This window comes from Aspergillus uvarum (genome assembly GCF_003184745.1).
Source record: "Aspergillus uvarum CBS 121591 unplaced genomic scaffold BO82scaffold_19, whole genome shotgun sequence".
Lineage (NCBI taxonomy): Eukaryota > Fungi > Ascomycota > Eurotiomycetes > Eurotiales > Aspergillaceae > Aspergillus > Aspergillus uvarum.
The window spans coordinates 75,347-100,486 of NW_020291316.1; the positions used below are offsets into that span (position 1 = coordinate 75,347).

General features: G+C 51.3%; 8 protein-coding genes across 8 annotated transcripts; 1 reads left to right on the forward strand and 7 right to left on the reverse strand.

Moving 5' to 3' along the window:
* Positions 1-1,908: 1,908 nt before the first annotated feature.
* BO82DRAFT_48125 (uncharacterized protein) lies at positions 1,909-2,336 on the reverse strand. Its single transcript, XM_025641241.1, has one exon. It carries the CDS (start codon positions 2,219-2,221, stop codon positions 1,964-1,966), a length of 258 nt encoding a protein of 85 aa, XP_025493125.1. The 5' UTR covers positions 2,222-2,336; the 3' UTR covers positions 1,909-1,963.
* On the reverse strand, positions 2,337-7,976 carry BO82DRAFT_48096 (UDP-N-acetylglucosaminyltransferase). The gene is made up of 3 exons (XM_025641240.1): positions 5,805-7,976; positions 3,141-5,754; positions 2,337-3,088 (listed from the first exon to the last, which is right to left on the reverse strand). Exons 1-3 carry the CDS (start codon positions 7,484-7,486, stop codon positions 2,453-2,455), a joined length of 4,932 nt encoding a protein of 1,643 aa, XP_025493126.1. The 5' UTR covers positions 7,487-7,976; the 3' UTR covers positions 2,337-2,452.
* Positions 7,977-13,118: 5,142 nt separating this feature from the next.
* On the reverse strand, positions 13,119-13,829 carry BO82DRAFT_280468 (60S ribosomal uL11 domain-containing protein; the record flags this gene model as incomplete). Its single annotated transcript, XM_025631303.1, has 3 exons — positions 13,119-13,502; positions 13,580-13,700; positions 13,783-13,829. Coding segments are annotated over 3 exons (552 nt in total), but the record flags the coding sequence as incomplete, so codon positions are not given.
* Positions 13,830-14,348: 519 nt separating this feature from the next.
* On the reverse strand, positions 14,349-16,920 carry sec23 (GTPase-activating protein SEC23; the record flags this gene model as incomplete). Its single annotated transcript, XM_025631307.1, has 6 exons — positions 14,349-14,546; positions 14,608-15,705; positions 15,762-16,232; positions 16,289-16,583; positions 16,639-16,769; positions 16,828-16,920. The coding sequence occupies 6 exons, from the start codon at positions 16,918-16,920 to the stop codon at positions 14,349-14,351; spliced, it is 2,286 nt and encodes a 761-aa protein (XP_025493128.1).
* Positions 16,921-17,278: 358 nt separating this feature from the next.
* Positions 17,279-19,250, reverse strand: BO82DRAFT_332766 (DNA primase subunit PRI2; the record flags this gene model as incomplete). Its single annotated transcript, XM_025633192.1, has 3 exons — positions 17,279-18,406; positions 18,460-19,010; positions 19,061-19,250. 3 exons carry the CDS (start codon positions 19,248-19,250, stop codon positions 17,645-17,647), a joined length of 1,503 nt encoding a protein of 500 aa, XP_025493129.1. The 3' UTR covers positions 17,279-17,644.
* Positions 19,251-20,311: 1,061 nt separating this feature from the next.
* BO82DRAFT_307526 (adenylate kinase ADK2) lies at positions 20,312-21,727 on the forward strand. The gene is made up of 2 exons (XM_025632291.1): positions 20,312-20,769; positions 20,847-21,727. Exons 1-2 carry the CDS (start codon positions 20,598-20,600, stop codon positions 21,416-21,418), a joined length of 744 nt encoding a protein of 247 aa, XP_025493130.1. The 5' UTR covers positions 20,312-20,597; the 3' UTR covers positions 21,419-21,727.
* Positions 21,669-23,014, reverse strand: BO82DRAFT_353231 (thermonuclease family protein). Its single transcript, XM_025634908.1, has 2 exons — positions 22,523-23,014; positions 21,669-22,350 (listed from the first exon to the last, which is right to left on the reverse strand). The coding sequence occupies exons 1-2, from the start codon at positions 22,892-22,894 to the stop codon at positions 21,889-21,891; spliced, it is 834 nt and encodes a 277-aa protein (XP_025493131.1). The 5' UTR covers positions 22,895-23,014; the 3' UTR covers positions 21,669-21,888.
* A 229-nt stretch (positions 23,015-23,243) lies between these two features.
* BO82DRAFT_332775 (putative peroxisomal carrier protein) lies at positions 23,244-25,081 on the reverse strand. Its single transcript, XM_025633193.1, has 4 exons — positions 24,605-25,081; positions 23,969-24,519; positions 23,666-23,903; positions 23,244-23,616 (listed from the first exon to the last, which is right to left on the reverse strand). Exons 1-4 carry the CDS (start codon positions 24,703-24,705, stop codon positions 23,493-23,495), a joined length of 1,014 nt encoding a protein of 337 aa, XP_025493132.1. The 5' UTR covers positions 24,706-25,081; the 3' UTR covers positions 23,244-23,492.
* Between the last annotated feature and the right edge of the window lie 59 nt (positions 25,082-25,140).

Here is a 25,140-nt window from a genome sequence, read left to right on the forward strand (position 1 = left end):
AAACCAATGTGTCGATTCTCCCCCAAAATAGGCAGTGATCATGCCCTCTAACTTCCCGAATTAGGCAGGGCTGATACAGATGATCTGCCTCTAGTCCGTGTATCCAGAACCCCCCCCCCCCACGGATAAGTATAGACGAAACAGCTGGAGGTTACAGTTCTTGTGCTCGGTACCAACAACCTACTCTTCGCCTCTAATATTAGTGACATTCATGCCAGAACGCCCCTATGCTCCTACTGACCCCTCAATGCGTTTTCCTGGAAACGATGGACGGATGGGGATGGAGTTTCGTATGATGACGATGATGATGATAATAGTATTTTCTGGTTTGCAGCACAGGTCTAGCGAGTCATCTATCCCCTTGTGACCGACGCCCGCAGCTCTCTTTCCCCTGGTGCAAGCAAAAAAAAAAAAACAAAACAAAATAAAACAAACCCAGTTGCATATGTGAATGACAGAGCTGAAGGATTTTTTAGGGGGCGGAATCCCGGGATTGAATCCGATCCACCAGTTGTAGGAGGAAGAGAGATGCAAAGCACACCGATGCAGACGCCATGCAACAGGAAGCAAGCGATACTGACTACCTGGCCTGGACTCAATACGGAGCACTGGATGTACTGTACACTCACTCACTCGGTTGCTGCCAGTCCCAAGTGGCACGAAGGCTTCTTATGTAGTAAGATGGCTTGAAAGAAGCCCGAATACTGTGCCTATTTCTCTGTCGACAGCGAGCACAAGCTGCATCACGGATAGAGATTCCATCATACAGCGCAGTATACTTTATCCTCCAGTCGTCATTCCTAGCTATGTAAGCCCATCAGATGGAAAACCCGTGCATCATCGTCGATGACCACGTTCTCCTTGCGCCTCTAGCCGTTACCTACTAGGTAGTCTTGTTCTAGCTTCCTTTCTTTCTTTTTTTTTTTTCTTCTTCACTGGTCACTCTGTTTATCCGAGGGAGGAAGGGGGAAGATGGAACTTTTGGTCTCCCGAAGATCCTCCTGCTTGTTGTCCTGTCCCCTTTTCGCCCTCTTTGGACATATCTTCCTGGCCAAGGATACCTTCATGAGCTTGGACCTCGATGTAGGTTCACTAGCTGGCTGGCTGGCTGGCTGGCTGGCTGGCTTTGTTGGGTTGATTCTGGGTCTTTCCACCAGTAGTTAGATCGTAATCCACCCCCCAGAGCTGCATGGCAGGATTTCTTAGTGCAATCCGCAATATGCGATGTCGAGATTGACGAGTAAAATATATTGATAATCATCATCAATCTTGCATCTGTGTATCTTGAGGGCGCGGCGGAGGGGATTCTGCTCCGACTCTGCCGGGGCGAACTATGGTAGGTGCTTTTGCTTGGGTTGCTGCTGCTGCTGCTGCTGCTCCTACTGAAGCAGGGTATGTGTACTATACAATCCCTGGCCAGGCTCAATTACGACTCACTAAAGACTTCACTTCATGATTGGAAGGCCCAAAGATAGAAATCATGGCTCAGGTAGCTAGGTTTGAGTACAAGGATATTCTGCATAGGTGGAATTTGTTGCATAAAATTGATTATGGGACAATTGTTCAACTTCTAGCAAACTTTAAGCTAGGTTACTGAGTTATACTTAAGCTGGCAAGACAGGGTACGCTGGATTGATGCCTGAGGTCCTCATCCCAGGCGAACATTCCACTTTGCAGTGCCCTTCCCTCTGGACTGTTCATTGCCACTCCCTAGGGGGTTCATGTGCTGTGTGTGCACCGAACCCAGTATTCTCTCAGCGGGGTTATCTTGCCTGTTTACAGCCAGTTACTGTCATCTTACCGAAAAGCCCCCTATCATATCTCCTTTCCCTGAAGTTGATTGCATACTTTGAGTGAGCGACAGCATGCTTGGGGGGATTTCTTCATATCGCATATCTTCTATCAGGTAGGTATCAAGAAAACAAACACATCCACCGGAATTAGCCTCTATGCGGCTTCGCCCTCATTGAAAACCCGAGGGTTGGTAGGCACAAACAGATATCGAAAAGCTCAACGCTAACGCCATGATCCAAGTAGGTAGAAAGAACCCCAGATGTAGGTCCCGCCGGCATAACAACAGAGATGTAGACACTGGTATGTAACTCCAAAGCGGTAGAAACCGAGGCACATACAAAGAACAACGACCCGGCCATGACTTCATCAAAGAAAAGAAGAATAGAGTAACAAAATGCACATGTCGTAAGCCTACATCTCGAACCATCTTGGCAAACCACCTCAAACCCCAAGACAATGATCAATAATTCAGGCGTCAATGACGGTATTATATCTCCACAGGCCAAGACGACAAATTAACGCAAAATTGAAGATCCCTGACATGTACCATGTAGCCAATAGAAAACAACAACAAAAAAAGAAATCGCTCAAAGGGGTATATTCAGGAAGACAGAGAGAGTTTGCACAGCTTGGTATATTGCACACACAGACGGTTAGATCATAACCAAATATCGCCTTCTTCGCCGGTCACCCATCGCTGCCAGACGCGGTCATAGGCGTCTTCAAGATCCCGCACCCATCGCGCCGTATCGAACAGTCGGCCTTTCCAGCGTTCCTGGAATAGCATCTTCCGTATCTCGGAGAGTCGACCTGTCGGCGATGTCTCGGTAGAAGGAGTACGACGAGCATTCAAGCTGAGGCATAGGCGGATGGCCTTGTTCTCATAGTCCTCATCCGAGGTGGCAATCAACTCCTCCCGAGCGGCGCGGCCGGCGTCGCTGTCTGGAAGGGCGCTGCTGAGGATACTGCTGGCCATGCGGGAGCACATCTTGTATTTATAACGAGGGAGAGTCAAGAGCGGGGTACCGCTCCAAAGGACATCCGTGGCCGTGGTGTGGGCGTTACATTCTGGGGTATCCAAAAACAGGTCCAAGACTCTAGCACGGGCGATATGCATGTTCTTTGGGGCGACATCAGTGAAGATGATTCGGGAGGCGGTCTCCTCGCCCGCCCATGCGATTGCCGTTTCCTTGAGGTTGCGTTCGCCAAGGTCGGGAAAACGAAGGAGCCAGAGGACGGCGTTGGGAACATGAGCGAGGATTCGCAGCCAGGTGCGAAAAGTTGTGGGTTCAATCTAAACCTTGTAAGCGGGGCGTAAAGTCAAAGATTCCAGAGAGAAAACCTACCTTATAAAGCTGGTTGAAGTTGCCGAGGATGATAGTGTCATCGCTGAGATTGGGGAACAACTCCTTGCGCATCCGCCATCTTCGACTCTGCTCCTGTTCCCATGCGATCTGCGGGTCTTGAGCATCGGGCGCACTTTGCCGGTGATCACAGCAGAAAAAGGTGTCCCGTGTATAGACCAGCTTTTCCCCGTAAACCCAGTCTTCGAGGTCCTCGCCATGGTCTTCCTCAAGTAGTCGGTCCTCGATGCGCACATTGCGGCGACCCGGCGCTAATGTCTCGGGTGGTATCGAGATTTCGTCTGCCAGGATATAATCACACCACTCAGCTCCCAGAGTACCTGCGAATCCCATGAATGACATATGAATGGGAGCCGGTCTGGCAGCAAACACTTCGTTCCGGGCACCGCGAGTGTAGCCGTTCAGGTTGATAAGAATATGAATACCATCTTCGACGATCTGCTTCACGAGGACGTCAACAGGCCACCCACTCGCATCGTAGAACACTGGGGCCTCTTTCTCAATCTGCTGCCGATGGACTGACCGGTCACTGGCTGTGGTGGCGTAGCAGTAGGCCTTGACACGTGAGGGATTATGTAGACCAAAGACAGACTGCATCAAATGCGCAAGAGGGTGATTGTTAAAATCAGATGACACATATCCGACTTTCAAGTAGGGGCTCGGGGGCGGAGGGGGTGGGTAGACTGTGGCTGGAAGCCAAGGCGAGCGTAACGTCGAACAAGATATGCGGAGACCGTTCCGCTGCGAAATCTGCCGGATCTGCTTTGCTGAGAGCGGGCAGGTAAATGTGTGGAAAGGCAACACGGTGGGCGCATTCGGCGCCGTCAACCCGGAGGGCAACTGTGGCCGCCGATATTTAGATAAGGGGTACTCTTTGCCATATACGTAGCGATCCTGGTACCATTGCCAAGTGATAGACCTGATGGCGCGCTCCACGAGTCGTACCACCCTTGCTCCCTCCCATCGCTGACCAGCCCAGGACTGAAGGATAGCCGCCAGTGAACTAGACGCTGTCTGATTGCGGATCTTCATCGCGGGAACCAGCTGGGCGCATAGTTGTTGGGCTGCATTTGGGGTCAGCAAGCCCTGACCCCATGACTCTCCTTCTCTAAGTTGTCGGTCGACGATGTCGACCACCCGTTTGATCCAGCCCGCACCGGTCTCAGTGCTATATGCGTCCCGAAGCATCCCTTGCTCATCGACATGCCACCGATCTCTAAAGCCGATGCCGTTGCCTACGCCACCACGACCAACCCAGTTGCAAACAGAGTTGAGGGCGTTGGCGAGACCACACACAGCCTCTGCAAATTCCGGATTCACCTTGACAGCCCGCTTGTAGTAGACGATAGCGTCATTGACACGTCCAGCATCCTTGACTGCATTGGCCAGATTGGCCAGAGCAATATCAAAATTACCGTCGCACTGAACCGCCTGTTCGTACATCCGAATCGCCGCTTGTAGCTGGCCTATATCCTTCAGTAGACTTCCGAGGTTTGTATAGAGGTGCGCATGCCGCGAATCCAGGTGCAGTCCATAATTGTAGTACGCCAGGGCCAACGATATTCCTGTCCCGGGAACAACGCCAGGAATCTCGGGATGTTGCATTTCCCCGTTGGAGCGTGGAAGCCCCTTTTTCGGGACTTTGTTGTGAATCCCTGCCAATAGAATTCCTACATTGTTTGCAGTTGATGGACTGGGTTGAAGAGACAAGGAAAGGTAGTAAAGCGCCAGAATGTCCCGAACTCCTGGGGCAGCTTTCGGGGCCCCTGAGGACGAAATGTTGGACATGCCGTCTTGGTAGATCTTGGCGAGAGAGAGTAATGAGTTGCTCGTCGTAGAGATAGCCGCCTTCCTCGCTAAACCTTCTGCCACAAATTTGATGCCCGGGGGAGTTCCACACGGAGCAAAGACTAACTTCGAGGTCTGAAGCGCTTGATCGGGATACAGAAGAATACTTTCCTGGGGCCCTTGGGGTTCTCCGGCGGGTTGAGCACGATTGCCACTGTGCATAAAGGCCGAAAATATCTGCTTGATCAGGTTCTGGATCCCATGGCGTCTTCTACCCGCGGCAATTAGGATTGCGTCTTCGAAAGCTGCCGCAGCTCCCACGTTGTCCCCCAATGCATAAAGCATGTTTCCTTTAGCGTGGACCAGAGCCAGTATCCTTCCATTGTCGCAGCCGGGTATGGAGTATCCACTCGAGCCAAACCCAGCGGTTTTCGCATCAGCTGGACCACGGATGGTGGTTACAGATCGACTAAAATCATCGTCATAATCGAATGTAGCTTTTTCGTACGAGCCCAAGTCGGACGCGCTGGAAGCTCTACTTTCAGCATCGCTTTCCGTCTCGCTCGCATGCTCATCCGCTTTGAAACAATCTCCACCAGGAGAAGAACGTAGAGAATTTTGCACAAATTCGATAATGTTTACCGCCTCCTTGCCCCGTTGACTGCTGCACAAAAGTCCGATCAAATGCTCCACGGCTTCAAAATAGCTTGGGCGTAGTTTCACAGCGCGAAGCCAATGTTGCATGGCTTCGTCCCGGCGATCAAGCGCTAAAAGTGTAGCAGCAAGGTTGGAGATTGCCTCCACGTGTCTGGTCTAATGTTAGCGGTCTGATTATCAGCTATAATGGAGGATACTCACGAAGAATCTCGGGCGATGATCCGCGAATACCACCGTGTAGCCTTATTATAGTCACCGAGACCATAAGCCAGGCAGCCTCCGAGAAGCATGCCGTCAATCCATTCCCAACCACTTTCTATACAGAGATGCGATAGCATCTCGAGAGACGATACAGCATTGGCAGCCGTAGAGGCCTCATTGAGGGACGGCGCACCAAAACGAGAGGCAGAGGGAGAAGAAGAAAATCGACTGGTGTGACGGATTCGATCGAGCATCTGAACGTCATGTCTTGACGCCTGGTAATCGAAATGGGCAGGTGGAAAGCTGTTGTGGCGAGAAAGGTCACTACAAGCGGCGCTTGAGGAGAAGTCAAGTCCGGGCTGACGAGGAGGTTTGGGGTATATGCTCGGCTTCAGGAGCCGTTGACTCGGGCCTTCAGTGGCAGAATTGGAGATGCTGTTTCGTCGGGCCTGGTGTATAGATGCGAGAAGATCCACGTAGACCCCATGGGCCCATGTCAACACCTTTTCTTTGAACTCTGCGTTAGCTGCACGTGAGCTACCTACAGGGTCCATGTTCTGGGGTCCCTGATTGCCCACAGAATTCGGCCATGACGGTGTATCGTGACTCTGTCGTGACGGGAAACCACAGCTCGAGGTGGTTTGACGGGTATGGAACGGGAGCACCAGTTGGTGTTGCGAGGTATCCAGACTCTTCTGTTCCGAGTGGCGTCGGGGAAAGTTGTTCTGCACGGGTAACTCAACATTGAGCATCCCCGTCGGGGTAGGGTTCCAAGCTAGACTCGAGTCAGGATGGCTAGCTGCTGATAACCCCGGTCGATTCAAGGGAGGTTGAACAGCATCGAGGAATTGTAGACTAGAGGGATTGACGGCCTTCAAAAACGGACTTGGGGTATGAAAACGAGTATCGCGAAATGCTGCTGGGCGATAAGGAATGTAGGCCCCGTCGGGCCAATAGGGTCCATATGGACCGGTTCCTGCTGAAGCTGTGGGACCAACGCACGGCTGCAATGTAGCGGGGAGCACCGTAGGAATATAGGCACCATTGTGCCAGTAGAACCGCTGTTGTGAGGGTTGCATTGGCAAGGTCTGGTTCAGCACTGAATCAATTCCAGGCACGTAGTTCAACGAACGAACCCAGCTTGCCCCATGGATCCCTTGGCCCATCTCCCCGGGTGCCGCGTTTCCCCGCGTCGCCTCATTTTTGTAGACGGGTGGAAAATTGAGCTGCTTCCCGGATGAGGCGCGATCCAGACCTGGCTGCTGCCATGTCTCCAACGCTAATCCAGCTTGTTGAAGGATCATATGACTGGACTCGAGAGGCGACACTAGAATATGCTTGCTCGCTGGGGGCTGAATGGTAGTATCTCCGGGGGTTCCATCGTATCCAGCCGCCAGTGTCCCGTTGGGTGTCTTCCTTCGTAACGCATGCTCGCCCGCATTATTCGTGTGGGTTAACGGGCGCGTAGTATCTGTAACACTGAGACGTTGAATCGGATGTGGATATTGCAATCGGGTTCGAGGTAATGATTGAAATGAGTTCTTGCTAATGTCCTGGTGGGGAAGAGTAGCGGAGAAGGAGGCGTTAAGGTCGTAAGGTTCATTCAAGCTGTCGGGTCCATGACGATAGTGCAGATGGTGATGCGGTTGAACGGGCGGAAATGATGCTACCGAGGGTAACATCTTGACCGCGGGTGGCGATGGCACCGCTCGTCGTCCCCCGTGGTCGATAAATGTTTCTGCTGGTTAGGCAAGATAAAGAGGGAATGAAGAGGACAGAGAGGCCGGATGCAAGAGATAGCTAGCCAAAAGACAAAAGAAACAATAATGTCGCTATGTGAAGCGACGTGAGAGGAGGGGAAGCCTGGGCGGAGAGCGGCTCCGATAGATGGAGAGCAGTCAGTATTGTCGACAATCAATCTCTCGCTAGAGATTTAACGAGCATCCGCCTTGAAGCGTTTCCTACACCTCATCCTGGACATGAGCCGGCTCACTTGACACTTCAGCGAAGCCCCCCACCGCTTGTCTCTGGGCTCGACATGAACGCTGTTGAACGGTATGCTGATCTGGAGGTCGAACGTACAGCAGCCGGCACCAAGGAATTAGAGGAGAGATGACTGGATAGAAGCCGAATCTGGGGCGAAGATACCATCCACGAAGGCGCAGGATTCCAGAAGATAGAAAAGACACGCAGGCGATCCGCTCGGGAGACGCTATTTGCTGCCGGGCAGTCTCGGTGGATGAAGAAGCGATGCAAGGGAGGGAAGGGATTGAAAGTCACAACCCTAGTCAGCCTGGTCGAGCGCCCACACTGACGCAGGTGTCCGCACGGCGCGATCAACCAGCAGTCGATTCTGCACTTGGCAGAAATGTTGTACCCGGATGGAGTCAAGGGTGATGGCGTAGGGAAGGAAAGGAAGGGAAAGGTGCGACAAGGGTAAATGCGCGGAGAGAGGAGAGATGATGAACGAGCGAACCGGTCGGGAGTCGAGTGATATGAATTGTGGTGGTTGTCATTAGTTGGTAAGAAAAGGTCGGAGTGTTGAAAAAAAGGAATAATCGGGAGGATAATAACAACAATAATGATAATCGTGAGGACAATAATAAAAGAAATAATGAAAAAGAAAATTATTCAGAAAAAAAAAGAAATACTAATCAAGAATAATGAGGGGAGGAGGGGGGGGGGGGGAAGAGAATCAATCAATCAATGAATACGGCAATCGAAATAGAGGATGGAGGAACGAATCACATTCAGAAGGGCGGCAAAATCCGAATCAGGGAAGCGATAGTGTTGTAGAAAGGTTGAACATGGCACCACTAGCTGATGACAATCTTTCGTAGTCAATGCCAATCAACAGGCAACTTCCAGCTTTCACTGATAGTCGAACTGAATAGTACAGTACGGAGCATACAATGAAAAAAGGGCGCCGGAATCCAGGCACCGCAAGGCTGTGGAAGCGGAGCTGATCCCAACGGCGGGCGGAGAGGAAGACAAGATTTGAGACAGAGGAGAAAAGTGTAAGAATTAAGAGAATTCCGGGTGGAAATCCAAAAGGGAAAAGAAATATGTCAAAAAACGCTCCGGAGTCAGCCAGTAGAAAAAAGTTCTTTGTACTCGTATTAGAGATTTTTAATCTCTCCTTTCTCTTCGACTAGGACTATTTAGCTTGACCGGGACCACATTCGAAGACGACCGAGCATAAAGGAAGCCTTTGGGTCTTGGATGGAGCAAGAGGAGCAGCAGCAGTAGCAAGACGCAAGACGCAAGACGCAAGAAGAAGGATAATAATATGGAACATGGAATTTAAAGCTCCAGTGGGCGGACCATTGGGTGGGTCTTAGCTGGACTTGGGCCTTTAGTCTGTAATCCACTCTCTGTAGCAAACAAAGAGTCAGTCACCATTCATGACGGAGCGGAGCATCTCAAACGCAAGCCGTGGACGGCGGCAGCCAACTGGTTCCAGGTTCCTTTTTTTGAGAGTGGGGGAGAGAAAAGCGCGAATGGGCCAGTGAGAGTGGAGCCAATAACCACTGGGGCTGGAACCTGGTGGGTTTTTTTTCCTAGAGTATTTGAGGCGTCCAGGATGAAGATGAGTCGGTGGTGGCTGAGATGAGACGGTGTTTAAACGGTGCTGCCGTCGAAGAGATGCAAATGTCAGTGTCAGTATAAACGGACTGGAGTCGGGACTCAGGCTTTGAAATGAATAACCTAGCGAGAAGGCAGCAGTAGCAGCAGCAGTATGAAGTATGTAGTGTGGTTGCAGTACGTAGGAGTAATAATAGCGAAGGTAAACTCCTCCCGCTTGGATGAGTAGTCAAGTAGATCACTAGCTCTGGTTTCCACGGATGGCATCGCTCCTTCCCTCCCTCTTCCCTCTTCCCCTCCTCTTCCTCCTCCTCCTCCTCCACCTCCCCTCCTCCTCCCCTCCTCCTCTCCTCTCCTCGACTCCACATCCGGTCTCTTTGATACTGAATTTTTGATAACTCGCCCTCTCTCCTCTGTCAATTCGATATCAACGGAGTGCGGAGTTTACGGGTCGCTGCACTAGCAGCACTTATAGCATCATCTCCATCTCCTGTCCCGTTTCTCTTCCTTCTCATCCTACCGCTTCCGTCCCGAGACATATTCCGTCACTCAATCACACATACAATCCTCCACCACCCACACGGAGAGCAGAGAGCGGATCGTAACCAAAGAAACACGAACATCTATCCCCTCTCCTCTTCCTCCCCCCACCTTCACTTTCCCCGACCCACCTAGAGTTACGATCTAACGGCCAGGATGGTCTGGCGCTAGCCACTTGGGCGCAGGAGCAATCCAGGCCTGTCCAACGTCAGTGGTCCAACAGTAATCAGCCATGGATACTGGGAAACCCTCCCGACCTCCTCCCCCTCTTCCCTCCCTTTTTATTATCCCCCCGGTCCTAGTTGGCGCCCGCGGTGAACAAGCCTTGGGGGGCCCTGCCTTTTGGGGGCTGCCTGGCAGTTACGAGGGTTTGTTTGGTGGGTTGGGTCTCGGAGCGATCTGGCACTTTTGAGAAGGGGGGTGGAGTGTGGTGGGCTTGGTTGGAGTGGAGTCCATGTCCATCCTTTAAGCGGCAGCTGCACGCTGGCCTTGGAGAGAGGGTTGAAAAGTTCCTTTTTTCTCGCATGGTAAGTAAGTTGAAGGGGAAAAGATAAACAGATGAATCCATGGATTGTTACAACTGTATCAATTCGAATTTCCGATCGTGGGGGGATGTTTTCAACAAAGAACAGAAAGTTGGATCTATAGATCTTTCAAAGACCCCGATGATAGGGGCCGGAAATCCTGCATCATGTAGTCCGCCTGTCCTTTGCTACTCACTCATAGTAAGCCGAAAGGGAGAAGTGAGAATGATAGAAAACGAAGAAGCAGCGATCGGTGGTGGCTGCACAAATGCGAGGGCCGGAAAATGTTGGGCCATCGGTTGCTGTTACTTGCATCATTTCTGCAGCCCCAATGCGCGAGGCTGAAAAGCAATACACGCATGCCACCTGCGATCAGGTGAGATAGGCCGATAGGTACCTGACAACTCAAGCCCCCAGGACCTCCTTCACGGTCATTTCATTCATTCGATAGGCTGCTTTTGATTTCCCCCAACTGCCGGCGTGGAGTAGTCGATCCTTTTCGTCTGCCGAGAAAACATATATTGAACGCTCCAGTCTTGAACACAACATATAAACGAGGCAACACAAGCCCTCACGCATTCAGAGCCCAGCTTTGTTCTGACATAGTTCGTCCCAACCTCGCTCAGTCCGCATCAAATGAATCAAACATCAGCCCTCCATCGACCTTGGTTCAAATGAAGCCGGTGTCTGCCCGTCTGTCCAGTCACAATGGCGAAAATCAGCCAGCTTCGCTTCGCCTAGCACAGCAGGCAGGTAGGTACGACGATGGGGTCTTAGAAAGAGACCACCTAAGAATCATTGATGCTTGTTAGTTGGTGGGATAAGCAAAGTTATGAATCTTCATGGCCTGTCTGGCATTTCTGATTTCTCCCATTTTCTTTTTTTGTCGTCTCGTTGATGGTTGCTGAAACCGCGCTGCCCCCCTTGCACCCCCTCCTCTCCATTCACCCAACTCATACTCGTACCATGCGAGACTAGTAAGTATATCGACTATCGATAGTATCTCGGCCCAGACCAAGCGGGAATGGGGCCGCCCGCCAAACCGCATTCAAAACCATCCTCCATTCCTCGAGTCCGCCAGAAAAAAAAAAGAAGAAAAAAAAAGCCCTGACTTTTCTTTAAGAGAAACTCCGTGTCTAGGACCGGACCCTGAGCTCGACCACCGGGGCGGTCATGTCACGAGCCGGGGAAGGTCTGGAGGGTGTTGCGGATCCGCAAACTTAGTTTAACTCCCTTAAGACTTATCACTTGCCAGGCCGCCAGGAAACCGCAAACTGCTGTGAGAGAGGGGTGTCTGTCAGTCCGCCAGGGCTTTCTCTCCTCTCTGTAAGGATGCACCATATACGCATGTACTCTGCACCTGTCAGGTCCTTTTTCTTTTTCTTTTGTTTTCTTCTTGCTCCCGATAGGTTTCTCGTTGGATCCCTCAGGTTGATCTGCGGCCGAATGGTGGAGGATCCTCTCGCTCTCGCCCACCTGGCAAAAAACCGTGATGTGTAGGTAGTAGTCATGAGGTTTCAAAATCGGGGAAGACTGGTCAGGGAACTTCATTGGAGTGGGTCACATAGCCAGCTAACGAACTAATTTAACTTGATCATGGCTGACTCAGCTTGTGCGTAGGTATAGGAGATATTGAAATGCGGCGTAAAAGAAAAAGAAAAATGCACTTGTGAAGCAGCCACTCACTTATCATCACAAAACAGCATTCTGATGGGCTGTCAAGCTGGTACTGCCACCCGCTGTGGTGACCTCGACTAGGTTGCAAAGGGGCACCTGCATGCGGGCGCGTATCAGGGACCAACTGCCATGGGCCATAAGCCATGGCGCCGCCCCCGGTGGGTGGAGAGCGTGGGATTCTTCGGTGTTGTCCGTCGCCTTGCGCAATCCTAATTTTTTTGGTGGCTCATGGCTCTTTTTTTTTTTTTTTTTTTTTTTTTTTTTTTTTTTTTTTTTTTTTTCCAATTCTTTCGCCGTGACGCTGCCTGTGGCTGCCACTTAGCACGGATCTGCCCGCATGCCAGGCAGTATTCCAGCTTGAAGGGGTTATGGATATTACGCGGCAGAATATGGAAATACGAGGATCAAGAATGGATGAAGCTCATCGTAGACAATTGAAATTGAGATTTGTAGCGGATGATATGAAAATATCTGAATTACGTGTTACGATATGTTGACCGTAATATGGACCACCACATCCACTGTCAGAAGCTGAGCTCCGTCCAAGAATGCAGCGGTGAGTAACGGGTCATGAGGTTTCATCTCCTCTGCGTAAAATAAGCCTATACCACGTTTGGTAACAAGTCAAATCCAGGCCCGAAGGCGGGAAGAGACGGTAAGGGCCAGAGTGTTGCAGAGGATCCAATAGATGGATAGAAAGTGTTGTCTTGACAGGATCCAGCTTGCACAGGGGAAAGACAGCAAGTAGACCGTGAGAAGCAATCAGGAGGGGTTTGGGGGGAGGTACCGAAGGGAATCATTGAACGGGATGCCCAGCGAAAAAACACTTATCATTTTTTGCCGATGCGAAAACAACAGTGGGGATTCTAGTCATGACTCGTAAGGGTATTTTGGTTTTGTTCGTGAGAACGATCATATTAAGCAACTAGCATGTCGATACATCATCGCGACCGCCATGATACATGATTGATCATTTACTCGGAGGGGACTAAAAGTTTATTAGCATGCTGCGAACAATGCCGAGACTGGGGTCAAGGGGGAACATACCGTCGATCTCGCCAGCCTTGATGTCGTCAGAGACATCCTTGGGGCTGCGGCCATCGACCTGGCAACCGACGGAGAAGGCGGTACCGAGGATCTCAAGGACGGTACCCTTGAGCTCCTTAGCCAGAGAGCGGTTGCGCATCTGGCGGGCAATCTCGACGATCTCATCGAGAGAGACGGACTTATTGTGCTTGATGTTCTTCTCCTTCTTGCGGTCACGCGGGGGCTCCTTGAGGGCCTTGATGACAAGGGAAGAGGCAGAGGGCACAACGGAGACGGCGGCCTGACGGTTCTGGATGGTGAGTCTGACGGTGACACGCAGACCCTTCTATAAAAACCGACAAATCGATATTAGCGACTGGTCCCTGAATCGCGGGAGTGAGCGCGAGCGCGGTGATTCCATACCCAGTCACCAGTGTTCTTGGCGATATCTTCACCAATCTTCTTGGGAGACAGACCGAGGGGACCGATCTTGGGAGCCAGAGCAGACTGGGCTCCGACCTCACCACCAGTCACTCTCAGGTGACTAATATAGCGGTTAGCATTGCGATCTTCGAAGGTTGTCGCGAGGCAAGAATTCCGCGGTGCGCAACTTACATGATCTTCACCTCATTGGGGTCGAACTTGGGAGCTGCCCAATGGGTATGATGTCAGTTCAGTCCGCCATTTTGACACCAAGGAGATGATACTTACGCATGGCGAGTGCGAAAGGTGGTCGATCGTCCTTGGGAGTTGTCGGGGTGGATGGTACAAAGAAAGAAGGCAAGATGTTATCTGAAATTGAAGGATATTTAGCTGCCGCCGGCACCTCCACTAAGCGAGCCTCCCGAAACGGCTTGGCGCAATAGGGCTCAGCCCGATAGCATCACGTGACCATGACAGAGAGCCGCGGGTGCTTTTCATGACAGGTGGGAAAATGATGTATAGTGCTGAGTGACCATCTTACTGAGTTTTTGTTTGTGTTCAATGCATCTAATTTAGGCAGCTGATATATTCCAGGGTAACAGACAAAAATAGGAAAAACCGCTAAAGATACAAACGACCCGACGACCAACGTAAACCGCCCCTTGCTCTTGTTATGGCCATTCCTTGTCAAATCTAGCTGGTTCCAGAAACAGCAAGCCTAGTGGTTTAGGTTAGAGATGATTGACTGCGAATCCGGCATGTGGCGAACTTACTTCATCAGATGATCCATGAAAGTCTGCAACGAGACATCGTCGGTGAAAATCGTTTGCGACGTGACACCGCCCCCATATCCTCCTGTCGTGTGCGTCGTGGAAGGATTCAGCTTGGACAGCAGGAAACGCGCCTGAGAACCGCCAGCATCGCAGACGATGAAACGGGGCAAGGGGAAACGGTCCGAGATCAGCTCCTGTGATTTGCAACCAGTTAGCAGAAAAGCGGACAATGTGTAACGATGGGTGTTCACGAACCCTGGCATCTTCCTTTGGCTGTTCGAGGAGAGCCTTTAAGTTTTCGTAACCCTCCTGTTCCTGGTAGCCGGCCTTTCTCCATTCTGCGATAGTCTCTCCGTGAAAGATTAGGATATGGAAGAAAGTATCCAGCAGCAAGATGTGGGAAGGCTGGATGGAAGCAGAATCCAGAAGGACCGGTTGGCTTCCTTCGTGCTCGAGAGAATACGAATCGAGCGTGGGCTGAATCATGACAAGAGAATCGCCGACATCCTCGTGATTGAGGACGTGTCTATAGAAGGCAGTCTCATCGGGCGAGTTGTTGAACACCTGCAAGAACTGGCTTCGGCGCAAATGGAACATAAACTGAGGATAGAGAGTGAAGTTCTTCTCCAATCGGAACGAGGTAGGATCATCCTTCCGGTAGTCGGCAAAGCGAGAGCAGAGCCGGATAAGCATGCGGTCAACCCATCTGAGCACATCCGGTCCGTCATCAACCTCAGCCTTGAATACCGCAATCCGAGCCATCAACACGGCAGCGGCTTCCTGGTCGAAAGACTGTGCGAGTGTAGGGTCACCAGCCGGACCACTGAGATTCCGTGCGACGGTCGTAACTCGAAGGTGATAGTGCCCAGACGAATGCTGGTAGTATGTCAGGAATTGCATCATTCCTCTTTGAGGGCCTTGCTGGACTGCTGCCGGACCGCCTTGGTTCGCGATTTCGAAGTAGACGCCGTAACTCGAGGAGGGATCGATTCCACACATCTTCCAGGCGCAAGTGTTACCAATTCCGCACTCCGTCTCACCAACCGAGCTCGACTTCTTGTTCAAAGAGACCGCGTGTCCAATAAGTCCGGTAACCTTCAGTTCCTTGGTGGTGAGCACCTCCAGGGATGCGTTGAAGCCCATGAGCAGGTTATCGTTGGCGTCCTTGTCGAAGATTCTGACAAATGACTGCTTGAACTGCGAGGATGTGAAGCTATCCGTGAGAAGCATATGACCACCGGTGTAGTTGGCGAGATTCTTCATCTCCAGCATACCGACCTGGTCAAGACACCCGGCAAAGAGGTCAACAATGTGTCCATTGTTAGCGGCACGCTTAGCCATGCTGTCGTAAAACTATGTGCATCCGTTAGTATAGTATGAGAGCACTTCACGACCACATTGGAACCTACCTTGACAGCCTTCTTGTAGTACTTGATGTTGTCTCTATCAATATCGTGGTGAGAGCGGATAGGCTCCTTCAGCTCAGGGCCGACGACATGACCCGGGCCTTCAGTGGCCGGACCGCTGGTGAAGATCATGATGCGTCCACCCGCGTTCTGGAAGGAGGTCTCGAGCAGGCCAACGGCAACGCTAAGAGCAACACCAGTACATCTGAGAGGACGCTTATCGTTCGCAACAGGCCAAGGATCGCGCTGCAGCTGCTCGAGCACATTCGTGATCTGGAATTCCGCCTGCTGAACGGGAAGAAGGAATCGTGCCGCGGGTCCCAGGGGAGGGCGAGCGGGCTGCTGGGGCACGTTCGGCCGCACCCCAGATGCGAGACCAAGCATCTCCTGGACCTGCTTTGCAGCATACTCTTTGCTGCCGCGGAAGACATAAGACTTGGCACATTCGGTGTAGCCAAGCTCATGTACTTGAGCCTGTATCTCAAATTAACATTCCATTCTACCGTGACCGAGTCAAAAGTGGTCCCTACCATTGTACCGAATGTGATCAGACCAACCAAGGCGTTGGCTGGCAGCAGCGACAGACTCATAATCAATGAGTCCTTGACGGCCTTCAGGCTGTCTTCATCCTGGCAGGTATCGACAACATAGACGAAGATGGGAGGAGCGGGAGCAGGGCGTGCCAGTTGATACTCGATCGTCGTGCTCATGGGATGGAGTTCCGGGGGTATTGTGCTCTCGGTGATATCCTTGTAGTGAGGGGGCAGAGGGTTGCGCATGAGACAGAAAGGGCAGATCCAGATGCGGGCGCGAACGTCAACATTGCTAGATGATGTCAGTTGGAGCTTTACTTCATTTCAAAGACAACCGTCTAGCATACGCATAAGGATTCAAAACGGCCCGGCAGGGCGCTTTGCAGGTCACTGGCTCATATTGTAGCAGTGGAGAGTCCGGCTTCTCCTTAAGGGGTGTGTAGACGGCACCGATGGGGACAACAAGTCGGGATGCTTCCTATGATGGACTGACTTAGTGACTGACGTGTGTAAATTATCGATACCAGAACACTAACCATGCGAGAGCTTGGAAATGTGTTCCAGCTCAGTCTGATGCCGTCGCGATCCTCAACGTCGCTCCATTGGTCCTTCAACGCTTCGTAGTCCATGTTGGCGGCGTGGTAAACGGGGCTCCGTTAATGGGAAGAGTGAGGGGAATCTCCTTGAACAATAAAGACTCCAGAAGACGGAATTTGGAGCACCACAGGCTGAATAGAAAAGAAGAAGCACCTATAGTAAACACCCAGTCTCGAAGCGCGCAACGCCAACAGCTGCTGTCCTGAATGACTATGCGGGGGATCAGGAGACTGTTGTGTGAAGCGGCGGTGCTGGCATAAGGCCAGGTTGCAGCACAACAGGTCCCTACGGCCCGCCGTACCCCCACGCTAGTGGCCTTTAAATAGCGGCTCTTCTCCCTCGTCTTTCCAGTTTTTTTCTTTTCTTCTTATGAATTTCTTTCTTTTTTCACGCCGACATCATCTTTCTCAGCTTCTAGCCACCTCAATGGTGAAGTTGTTTACGCGTCGAGCGAAGAGTAAATCTGACCCGTTGCTGGGCACCTGGCTTTGAAAGGACGTTTTGTTCCTTTTGGATAATTTGGGAATCAGCTGTGGTCAAATCCCTATTTTCGTATAATTCATTTTTCAAAATTGAATGTGTGCACTACAATATTGACTTCTGCCCGTAATATCTACATCAAAGGGGCCCTGAAAAACCTGTGTCCCGTATCCTAACGCAGTGAACCAAATCCGACGCCTAGTGCACTGAAAATTCGCAAGAAAAAGACAAACGCAATAAAAACACATCGTCGTCGTGGACTTCCATGCAAGCTATTTAAGAACTCTTGGACGCCCGGGCTGTCTGCTTCAACAAGAAACTGCGCTTGAAGTAAGTGTTAGGGTGAACAATGGTGTCCAAATCCACTTGGTTCCATGAACCATCTTCCTTGACTCTTTTGATCTCGGTCTTGTGAGTTGATTCGAAGACTCTGTTGCAAGCGATGTGATACCGCATTTTCTCGACATCTTCTCGCACTCCACGGAGAACTTCCTTGTCATTAACACCTGTGGTCTGAAGCAATCCAATAAGGTTGTCGACCGAGTAGTGGCGATAAGGGCATCCATGAGTTTGTCCAACTCCAGGGTTTGAATCGCCCAAGATCTTCTGGCATGAATAAGGAGGATATCCTCGACCCCGGCGGTTGACATCGCCTCCCACATCACCATAAGCGTGGCGGATGTTGTACTTGTATCGAGAATTGAACTCGTCATCCGTGAAACCCTTGAACGACTGGCGCCAGAAAATGATGCATTCCTCGAGTGACAAACCAATACCCTTGAGGAACAGAGTGTATTGAAGACGGCCATAATGCTTGAGATGGTTATTTTTCCGTAGGTTCATGTGGAGACTGCGCATACACAGAGGGAAATGTTGAGATAGCTGGTCGATGTTGTTGGCAGTGATTGCAGCACCGTCAACAAACCCTTCACCTTCCGAATAAACGGACTCGGCGCTTCCAAAGTTCTTGGACAAATGGTTCAAGATTGGAGTTAAACGATCATCCTCATCCAATCGCGGTAGTGCCCGACTCGTGAGCTGGAGGATGTTAGTGATAGACAGAATTCTGGCAGGGAGGGCCATGTCCGTACCTCAAGCGCGCGTTCCAATCGGGCAGTGAACTCTGCAATAATCATGCTCATCTGCTCTCTTCCGGGTACATAGGCCTTGCCTTTATACAAGAACACAGCTCTTCTCTCGACGAGCTCGGGTACTCGCTCCCAGTCCACTTTGTACCATGCCTCTTCATCCATACGACGTAAACCTGGGGTGGCATTGAGTAAATGCTCTGCCAATCTTTGTCTTTCATCATCCTCCACAGGCTCCCAGTCAAGGTTGAGACTTTCGATGAAAGCGCGCTTCTCCCTTGTATCATCACGCTGGAAGCGGAATCTGAAGAGCATCGTTTCTGCTCTCACGAAACGCCGGCGAAGGTCTTCCGTGGCGGAGAAGGCCAGCCGAAGGATGAAGTGTGAATAATGGTCTTTTTGGCGCTCATTCTTAAGTCGCTGATCGGCCGCACCGTTGGAGGAGGATGTGTTGGATGATAAGGGGAGGTATTTTTGGAGGAGAGGTGTAAGATGCGTCTCTGTCTCTGCCGCAGACTTGTTTCGATAAGAGCAGGCTTCGATTTCAGCAAGTACTGTTGAAAATATGAGTAACAGGAATGACGCTGGGACTCTCTGGATGTACCTCTTAATCTGTCAATGGCCCATTGCTCGAATTGCTCGAGGGTAATCTCCTCCGTTGGCGGGACGTCGTAGAAATTCAGACGATGCGGATAGTCTTGCTGCTTGAATGTGGGTGCAGCGAACTGCTTCTTCTTATGGTCGAGGTTGGCCCTTCTCTTAGGGTCAATTCTGAGAAAGTCGCCTCGAATCATGATGAAAGTGTAACAGCGATTCTGACACCCAAACAAGAGTACTGCAGTCTCCTCAGCGACCGCAAGACAAATTCGACGTTGTATGATCTGGCCAACCCTGGGCCCCTCGCGAAGGACGCGGGAACGCGCCGAAAACGCGACACGGTCACGTGAAGATAAATGGCCGCTCGCTCAGGCCAACACTGCCTCGCGGCAAACAGCATGGCAGAGACTTCCAATCACATGCATGTATGAGAAACAGATGGGAAGGATTTACGCCCTCCTTGAGAAAGTTCCGAACATGTGACAATTCGTTCAACTTAACTCCCACATGAAAATCCGAAGAATGACACTACAACTTATGCGCACAGACGGATAACAGTTGCGATACCCCATTCCATGGCTGAAGCCATGTCAGACGCAAGTAAACCACTCACTGGTACAGGACATACTGGTTTGAAGATTGACTCCCTTGCGCCGTCTTGATTCCTAAACAAGCGGATATCGGCTGGTTCACTTATATCCTGGCAGCTGCTATATTGTCTAGCAGATGGCATCGTCGCGGTTTTGGTCCTGTGTGCGCACGAGTATAGGCTTGACAAGCTCTAGCCTGGCCTCGCATGAATCTCCAATAGGGTCTGATTTTCAATCAACGCCACGAATCTCTCGCAATGCCTGTGCGCTGGGAGTCTTGCTCAGCATCAGTCACCAGCATCACCAGCAAATTCGGCGGTATGGTGTAATCCCAAGTTTGTCTGCTTGGGTTTTGATCAGCCATGTAAGCTTGTGAGCTCTTCTAGAAGAGTGGCACTGGTCTGCGGGAGAAGACACATCTATTTACAGTAGTATATCATAGAACTGGAACATCATATACACCTATTATTATTGAGTAGTGCTACCAACATCCGTACTATATTTCCAAGCCACAAAAGGGAAGCAGAAAGCCCCGGATCGAACTCCGCTCACCGACTTCCTAAAGAGGGAATCATCTACAAATCAACCCCACGATCTCGCGAGTCTTGCCGACTCGAGTCCAGAATTGAATGTCATTGCATCAGCTGAGCACCAGCCATCCTTGATAAGGGCGTAGGCGCAGGAACAACCGACATCTATCATCGCTTCCTTCCTTCCAAATATCTCCCTTCCAACTACAACTTATGTATCAATAATCACCATCATGGACATCATATAGCGTACCGCCTTCCCGTTATCTGTCCCTGTCTTGAACTAGTTAGACGGCTCAACAATTCTCAACAAGCCGAAGTGCCTCTCAAAGCCCTTGGCTTAGCCTTGCATTGCGGTCGCGATAATACCTACCTAGATCATTAGACCTCCTCCCTCCACAGCAGAAAAAACAAACACACAGCAATGACACGCGCTATCCGACCGCTCAGAAAAGCTGCGCGAATCATCCTCATAGGTGCACCTGGAGTCGGAAAAGGAACACAAACAGAGCGACTCCTCACGAGATTCCCCGACCTAGCCTCCATAAGCTCCGGCGACCTCCTCCGGGAAAATGTGCGGAGAAAAACGCCCCTAGGTATGCGGATTCCCATTGGGAACAATTGCTTGAAATCGTTGCGACAATGGCTAATGCTCTTTTTCCTCGTGCGATAGGTCTCAAAGCCGAGGCCGCAATGCAGTCCGGTAACCTTGTCCCCGATTCGATGATCCTCGAGCTTATATCGTCGGAACTCGAGTCCAAAGGCTGGCTTCCTTCACCCACAGCCATATCAACGACAGCAGCAGCAGCAGCCACACCCAACTCTCCGACGGTCTCTGCCAATGCTTCTTTCATCCTCGATGGATTTCCTCGCACCGCGACGCAGGCGTCAAGCCTCGACAACCTCGTGCCCGTGAACTTCGTCGTCCACCTCGTCACACCCCCATCCGTAATTCTCTCCCGCATAGGGTCGCGCTGGGTCCACGAACCGTCCGGAAGAGTCTACAATGCCGATTTCAACGCGCCCAAGGTGCCCGGCAAGGATGATATTACCGGCGAGCCGTTGACCCAGAGACAGGACGACTCGATCGAAACGTGGAAGCAGCGGCTGCACAAGTTCGAGGAAACGAGCAAGGCCCTGCTCGAGCACTACCAGCGCAAGGGCTGTCTCTGGCGCGTTGAGGGCGACTCGAGCGATGAAATCAGTCCCAAGCTTTTCGCAGAGATCGAGCGACACTTCTGCTAAGTGTTTTTTGTGTGCTCTCCCTGGATGCCGATGTCGGACATCTTTTTCTGTACCATACATATCCATTTCTCTTTGTTCGGGGTTTTCCTTTTCAGCTTTTTGCATTACTGCGGTCCTTGATGGATTGCACGCATGAGCATGCCTTTCTATATGTTTTACCCTCTCTGCAGCTAGATAATGTCTTATTCAAGACAGCTGGCATCACATGTGTGGCCAAGATGACTGATGTGTCCGGTCTTAACGGAGATTACGATATGCCAACGCCCACTAAAACCAGGGCGTCCTCTTGGAATGTCTTCGTCAACGAACACGAATATTCATGGAAGAACTCAATGTGCAAATTTAAGATATCGCCGGGTTATATGAAAATGGGCCGTATCGTCATAAGCGCGTAGACGTTGTAATCTGCACCGAAACCAGGGAATAGGGGCACGCAGTAATTAACCCCCCTTCCCTGGAAAAATTCTTTTCTAAGTCTTCTTCGTCTCCTCCTTCAACTGTATTGGGTTCTCCAGCCCCATCCGTGTCTTATAGTCCCGGGGACTCTCCCACGCGTTGTTGCGGCGGAACCCCTTCCACATCCCCAACCCGCGCAGCTTGGCCCACCACTCGGCCTGCCGGTACTTGTGCTCGGTCGCGGCGCCGCCGAATTCCGCTCCGGACTTGGCCTCGTAGACGGTCGCGAGCCCCTTCCGCAGCATCTCGTACGAGACATCGCGCCGCCGGAAAGGGATGGGGAAGTCGAGCGCCCGCCGCACCACCACCGTCGCGACCACGCGCTGGTACTGATCGTGGCGGTGGACGTACGCGCGCACCCGCCGATTGCTCAGATACGCCGTGAGCCACTCGTGGGCTTCCTTGCCGAAGGGCTGCGCGGGCCGACCGAAGTGCGCGAGTTCGGGGGCGTCGATGCCTGCCAGGCGGATGTGAATCTTTTTGTGGACAACAACAACGAGAGTTAGTTCTGTAGCCAGAAACAAGCAAGCAAGCCACCCGGACAAGGAATCGGTGGAATATAGAAAGGTCTCTCTTCTCGGCCATTGTTCCTCTCTCACACCCCTTGGCCAATGGCCAAAATAAGAATTCACCACAATGTAAACATACCGTCTTATCCCTCAACTCCTTCTTCGACGTCGGAACCTTCTTCCACGGCAACCACCCCCACCCGGCCAACCGGCCCCCCGGGGTATGATACAGCCGGAAGTTATCCCCGTCGCCGACGCTCGTCACCCTCCCCAAGATACTCCTGCGCCGCATGTACGAGGGCAAGATGCTGCCGGCGTCCGGGAACCAGCGCAGGTAGCGCCCGTGGAGGGCCACGGCGCCGAGGATGCCGCTCGTGAGGATCCCCGTGGCGATCAGGGTTCGGGGCTCGGCGAAGGCGCGCCAATCGATGATGTTGGCGTAGGAGTGCCGGTCATTGTTGTTGTTCTCGGTGGTGGTGGGAGATCTGGGAGCCCATGGCGGCCATCTCATCACGGCTCATAGTCCTCCCCCGCTTGGTGTGAGGCTTTCGCTGGGTGTGGTGGGTTTTTTGTTCTGGGAATGGAGGGGGAGACGAGGGCGGAGTTGACTCGGTTTAGGGGTTGGTGCTGGTTGCTGAGTGTTGATTAGCGGTGAGGCGGTTTAGTCCATGTGTTTTGGTTTCGGCAGTTGGGTAGTTGCCGAGGTGAACTGCGGCCCTACGGATATATGTCTAGACTATAACTATCCGCTCTCTTGGGTTGAAAGGGTTCTCTCAAAATTGTCGAGTGTTTACTGATACTCGGATCTCTTTGGTTCTGGGTTCACTATTGTGTCTACCAAAATATATGATTGAATCTCTGTAGATTGTCATGGTTCTATGGAGATACCAGCGTATGTATACATCATGATCAATGTTGCACAATGCCAGCTATCCGATAATAGTGGGCGTGCTCGGTATACCAATTATCAAAGCATGGATGAAATCAAATTCAAGTTCGTCAGATCGAGGGTCAATAGAATGGAAAGTCTAGGGGTCATGTCTGCTATGGGAAGAAAATAGTAAGGAGTAAATATGTGTATCTGAGGCATTAAGATAAAGTGATAGAGATCATTTCAAGGTAACTGGCAGACTGGTCTTGGCTGTCGATGCTGCGGAATCCACCACCCTCTTGAGCTTCTGCGCCCGGATTTTGCGTAGATAGGCGAACAGAAGAACGAAGATGAGTTCAACACTGTAAATGATCAGTTGGTGCTAATGAGCATACTCCGAGACAAGCTTACCGTTCTTTCGTCATCATCAACAGACCCTGCACGAGGAGACCCTTAGTGATCTGAGGTCCGATGCCCTTGAATAGAGATAGCGCTCCCTCATTTTTGATGATGTAGCGCATGACCTCGCTGAAGGTCTTGAAAGGTTTGCCTTCACGGCCCGGGGGCGGTCGCGACTGAAGGCCAACCTTGGCCACGATCAATGGCTGCGTCGCAATCGTGGCCAAAGTCTTAGAAAGGGCACCAAGGACTGTGATGAAAAGAGACAATCAGCACGAGTGAACATCAAATCGAAATATTACGTGAGCTACTCACGGAATGCCTCCCAAGGCTTTAGGTTGGTCTTTCCCGGAAATAGGACATCCTTCAACCGCTGATACGCCCCGTAGGTGATTGCGGGATTGATGACGAGGATCAGACTAGCCTTGAGTCCTCGCCACAAACCAGTCCAGCCGTCCTCGCTGTTCACGATCTCTCTACCCGTCTCAACCAGGCCTTTGCGCTCGCTCTTGTCTTGCGTCTGTTGTCTTGTAGTGATGACAGATACCGGAATCGTGAAGATCTGGGCGACAGCGCCAGCGACAGCGCCAAGCGAGAGCTCAATTGCAGTACCAGGGGGCTTAGGTACCTTGTTAGATGCCATGTAGAGCGATCGTACAATCGTATACCAGTAGAAATAGGCGAAGTTGGTGGACGCAACACCGATCAAAGCCCCCGTGATGCCGGAATATAGCCCTTCGATACCTTCCTTCTCCACGATCTTGTTGATGGCATCCAGAGTCGATTTGTAGTGTACCGTCTCATCGGAACCTTCTTTCTTCGTCTCGTCCGCTTGCTTCACTTGTACTTGAAGTTTGGTTTTCACACTGGGGATAGAGTAACGTAGCTAGTTAGCTCAAATTCACTGCATTACGTAGCATGCTAGTGATATACGGAGGATCAATTGCTCACAGATCGAGAGGGTAAACCATTGCGTTTGCAAGCACGGCACCCGTCGCACCTGCAACAGCGCTGCCCCACGGCGAAAGCGCGGGTTTTGATTGACCGGCCATTTTGTGTAGAGGAGAGTGAGGCGATGTGCCTTCAGTTTATGATATGAGAGGAGATTTGTGCTGAGTACAATATCAATTATCGTGAGTATCGTCCAGCGCGAGACCGATATCGCCCAATTTTAAGTAAGACTCGAATGCTAATTTCCCTCGCCTGGAGGTCTAGCGGTGGGGAATAACTGGGGCCTTGATCGTGAGCAGGGGGGGAAGACGGGAGAGTCAACGTAGCGTGCCAGAACCACGATGGAAACTGTTAGAAGTTACAGTAGACAATGAGGATCAGAGATCAGACTAATTCGGGGGAAAAAATAAGAATAAGTGAAGACCCCTAAAGCGCATGGGAGAAAGAAAAGATGAGACATGACAAAAGAAATCCAGAAATCCAGAAAACTAGAGTGATCTGCTGCTGCAAAGAACCAGCCGGGGGTTTCCCATCGC

What these genes read in the sequence shown, in the direction of transcription:
- BO82DRAFT_332775 (XM_025633193.1), bottom strand. Translation starts at nt 24,705, where the DNA reads ATGGCCGGTCAATCAAAACCCGCGCTTTCGCCGTGGGGCAGCGCTGTT. An exon ending in ATGGTTTACCCTCTCGATCT is followed by an intron (nt 24,520 to 24,604) that starts GTGAGCAATTGA and finishes CTCTATCCCCAG; the next exon opens with TGTGAAAACCAAACTTCAAG. An exon ending in AAAGCCTTGGGAGGCATTCC is followed by an intron (nt 23,904 to 23,968) that starts GTGAGTAGCTCA and finishes TTTTCATCACAG; the next exon opens with TCCTTGGTGCCCTTTCTAAG.
- BO82DRAFT_353231 (XM_025634908.1), bottom strand. Translation starts at nt 22,894, where the DNA reads ATGAGATGGCCGCCATGGGCTCCCAGATCTCCCACCACCACCGAGAAC. An exon ending in AGGAGTTGAGGGATAAGACG is followed by an intron (nt 22,351 to 22,522) that starts GTATGTTTACAT and finishes GTCCACAAAAAG; the next exon opens with ATTCACATCCGCCTGGCAGG.
- BO82DRAFT_48096 (XM_025641240.1), bottom strand. Translation starts at nt 7,486, where the DNA reads ATGTTACCCTCGGTAGCATCATTTCCGCCCGTTCAACCGCATCACCAT. An exon ending in ATCATCGCCCGAGATTCTTC is followed by an intron (nt 5,755 to 5,804) that starts GTGAGTATCCTC and finishes ACATTAGACCAG; the next exon opens with ACACGTGGAGGCAATCTCCA. An exon ending in ACTTCAACCAGCTTTATAAG is followed by an intron (nt 3,089 to 3,140) that starts GTAGGTTTTCTC and finishes TACAAGGTTTAG; the next exon opens with ATTGAACCCACAACTTTTCG.
- BO82DRAFT_48125 (XM_025641241.1), bottom strand. Translation starts at nt 2,221, where the DNA reads ATGGTTCGAGATGTAGGCTTACGACATGTGCATTTTGTTACTCTATTC.
- BO82DRAFT_307526 (XM_025632291.1), top strand. Translation starts at nt 20,598, where the DNA reads ATGACACGCGCTATCCGACCGCTCAGAAAAGCTGCGCGAATCATCCTC. An exon ending in GCGGAGAAAAACGCCCCTAG is followed by an intron (nt 20,770 to 20,846) that starts GTATGCGGATTC and finishes CTCGTGCGATAG; the next exon opens with GTCTCAAAGCCGAGGCCGCA.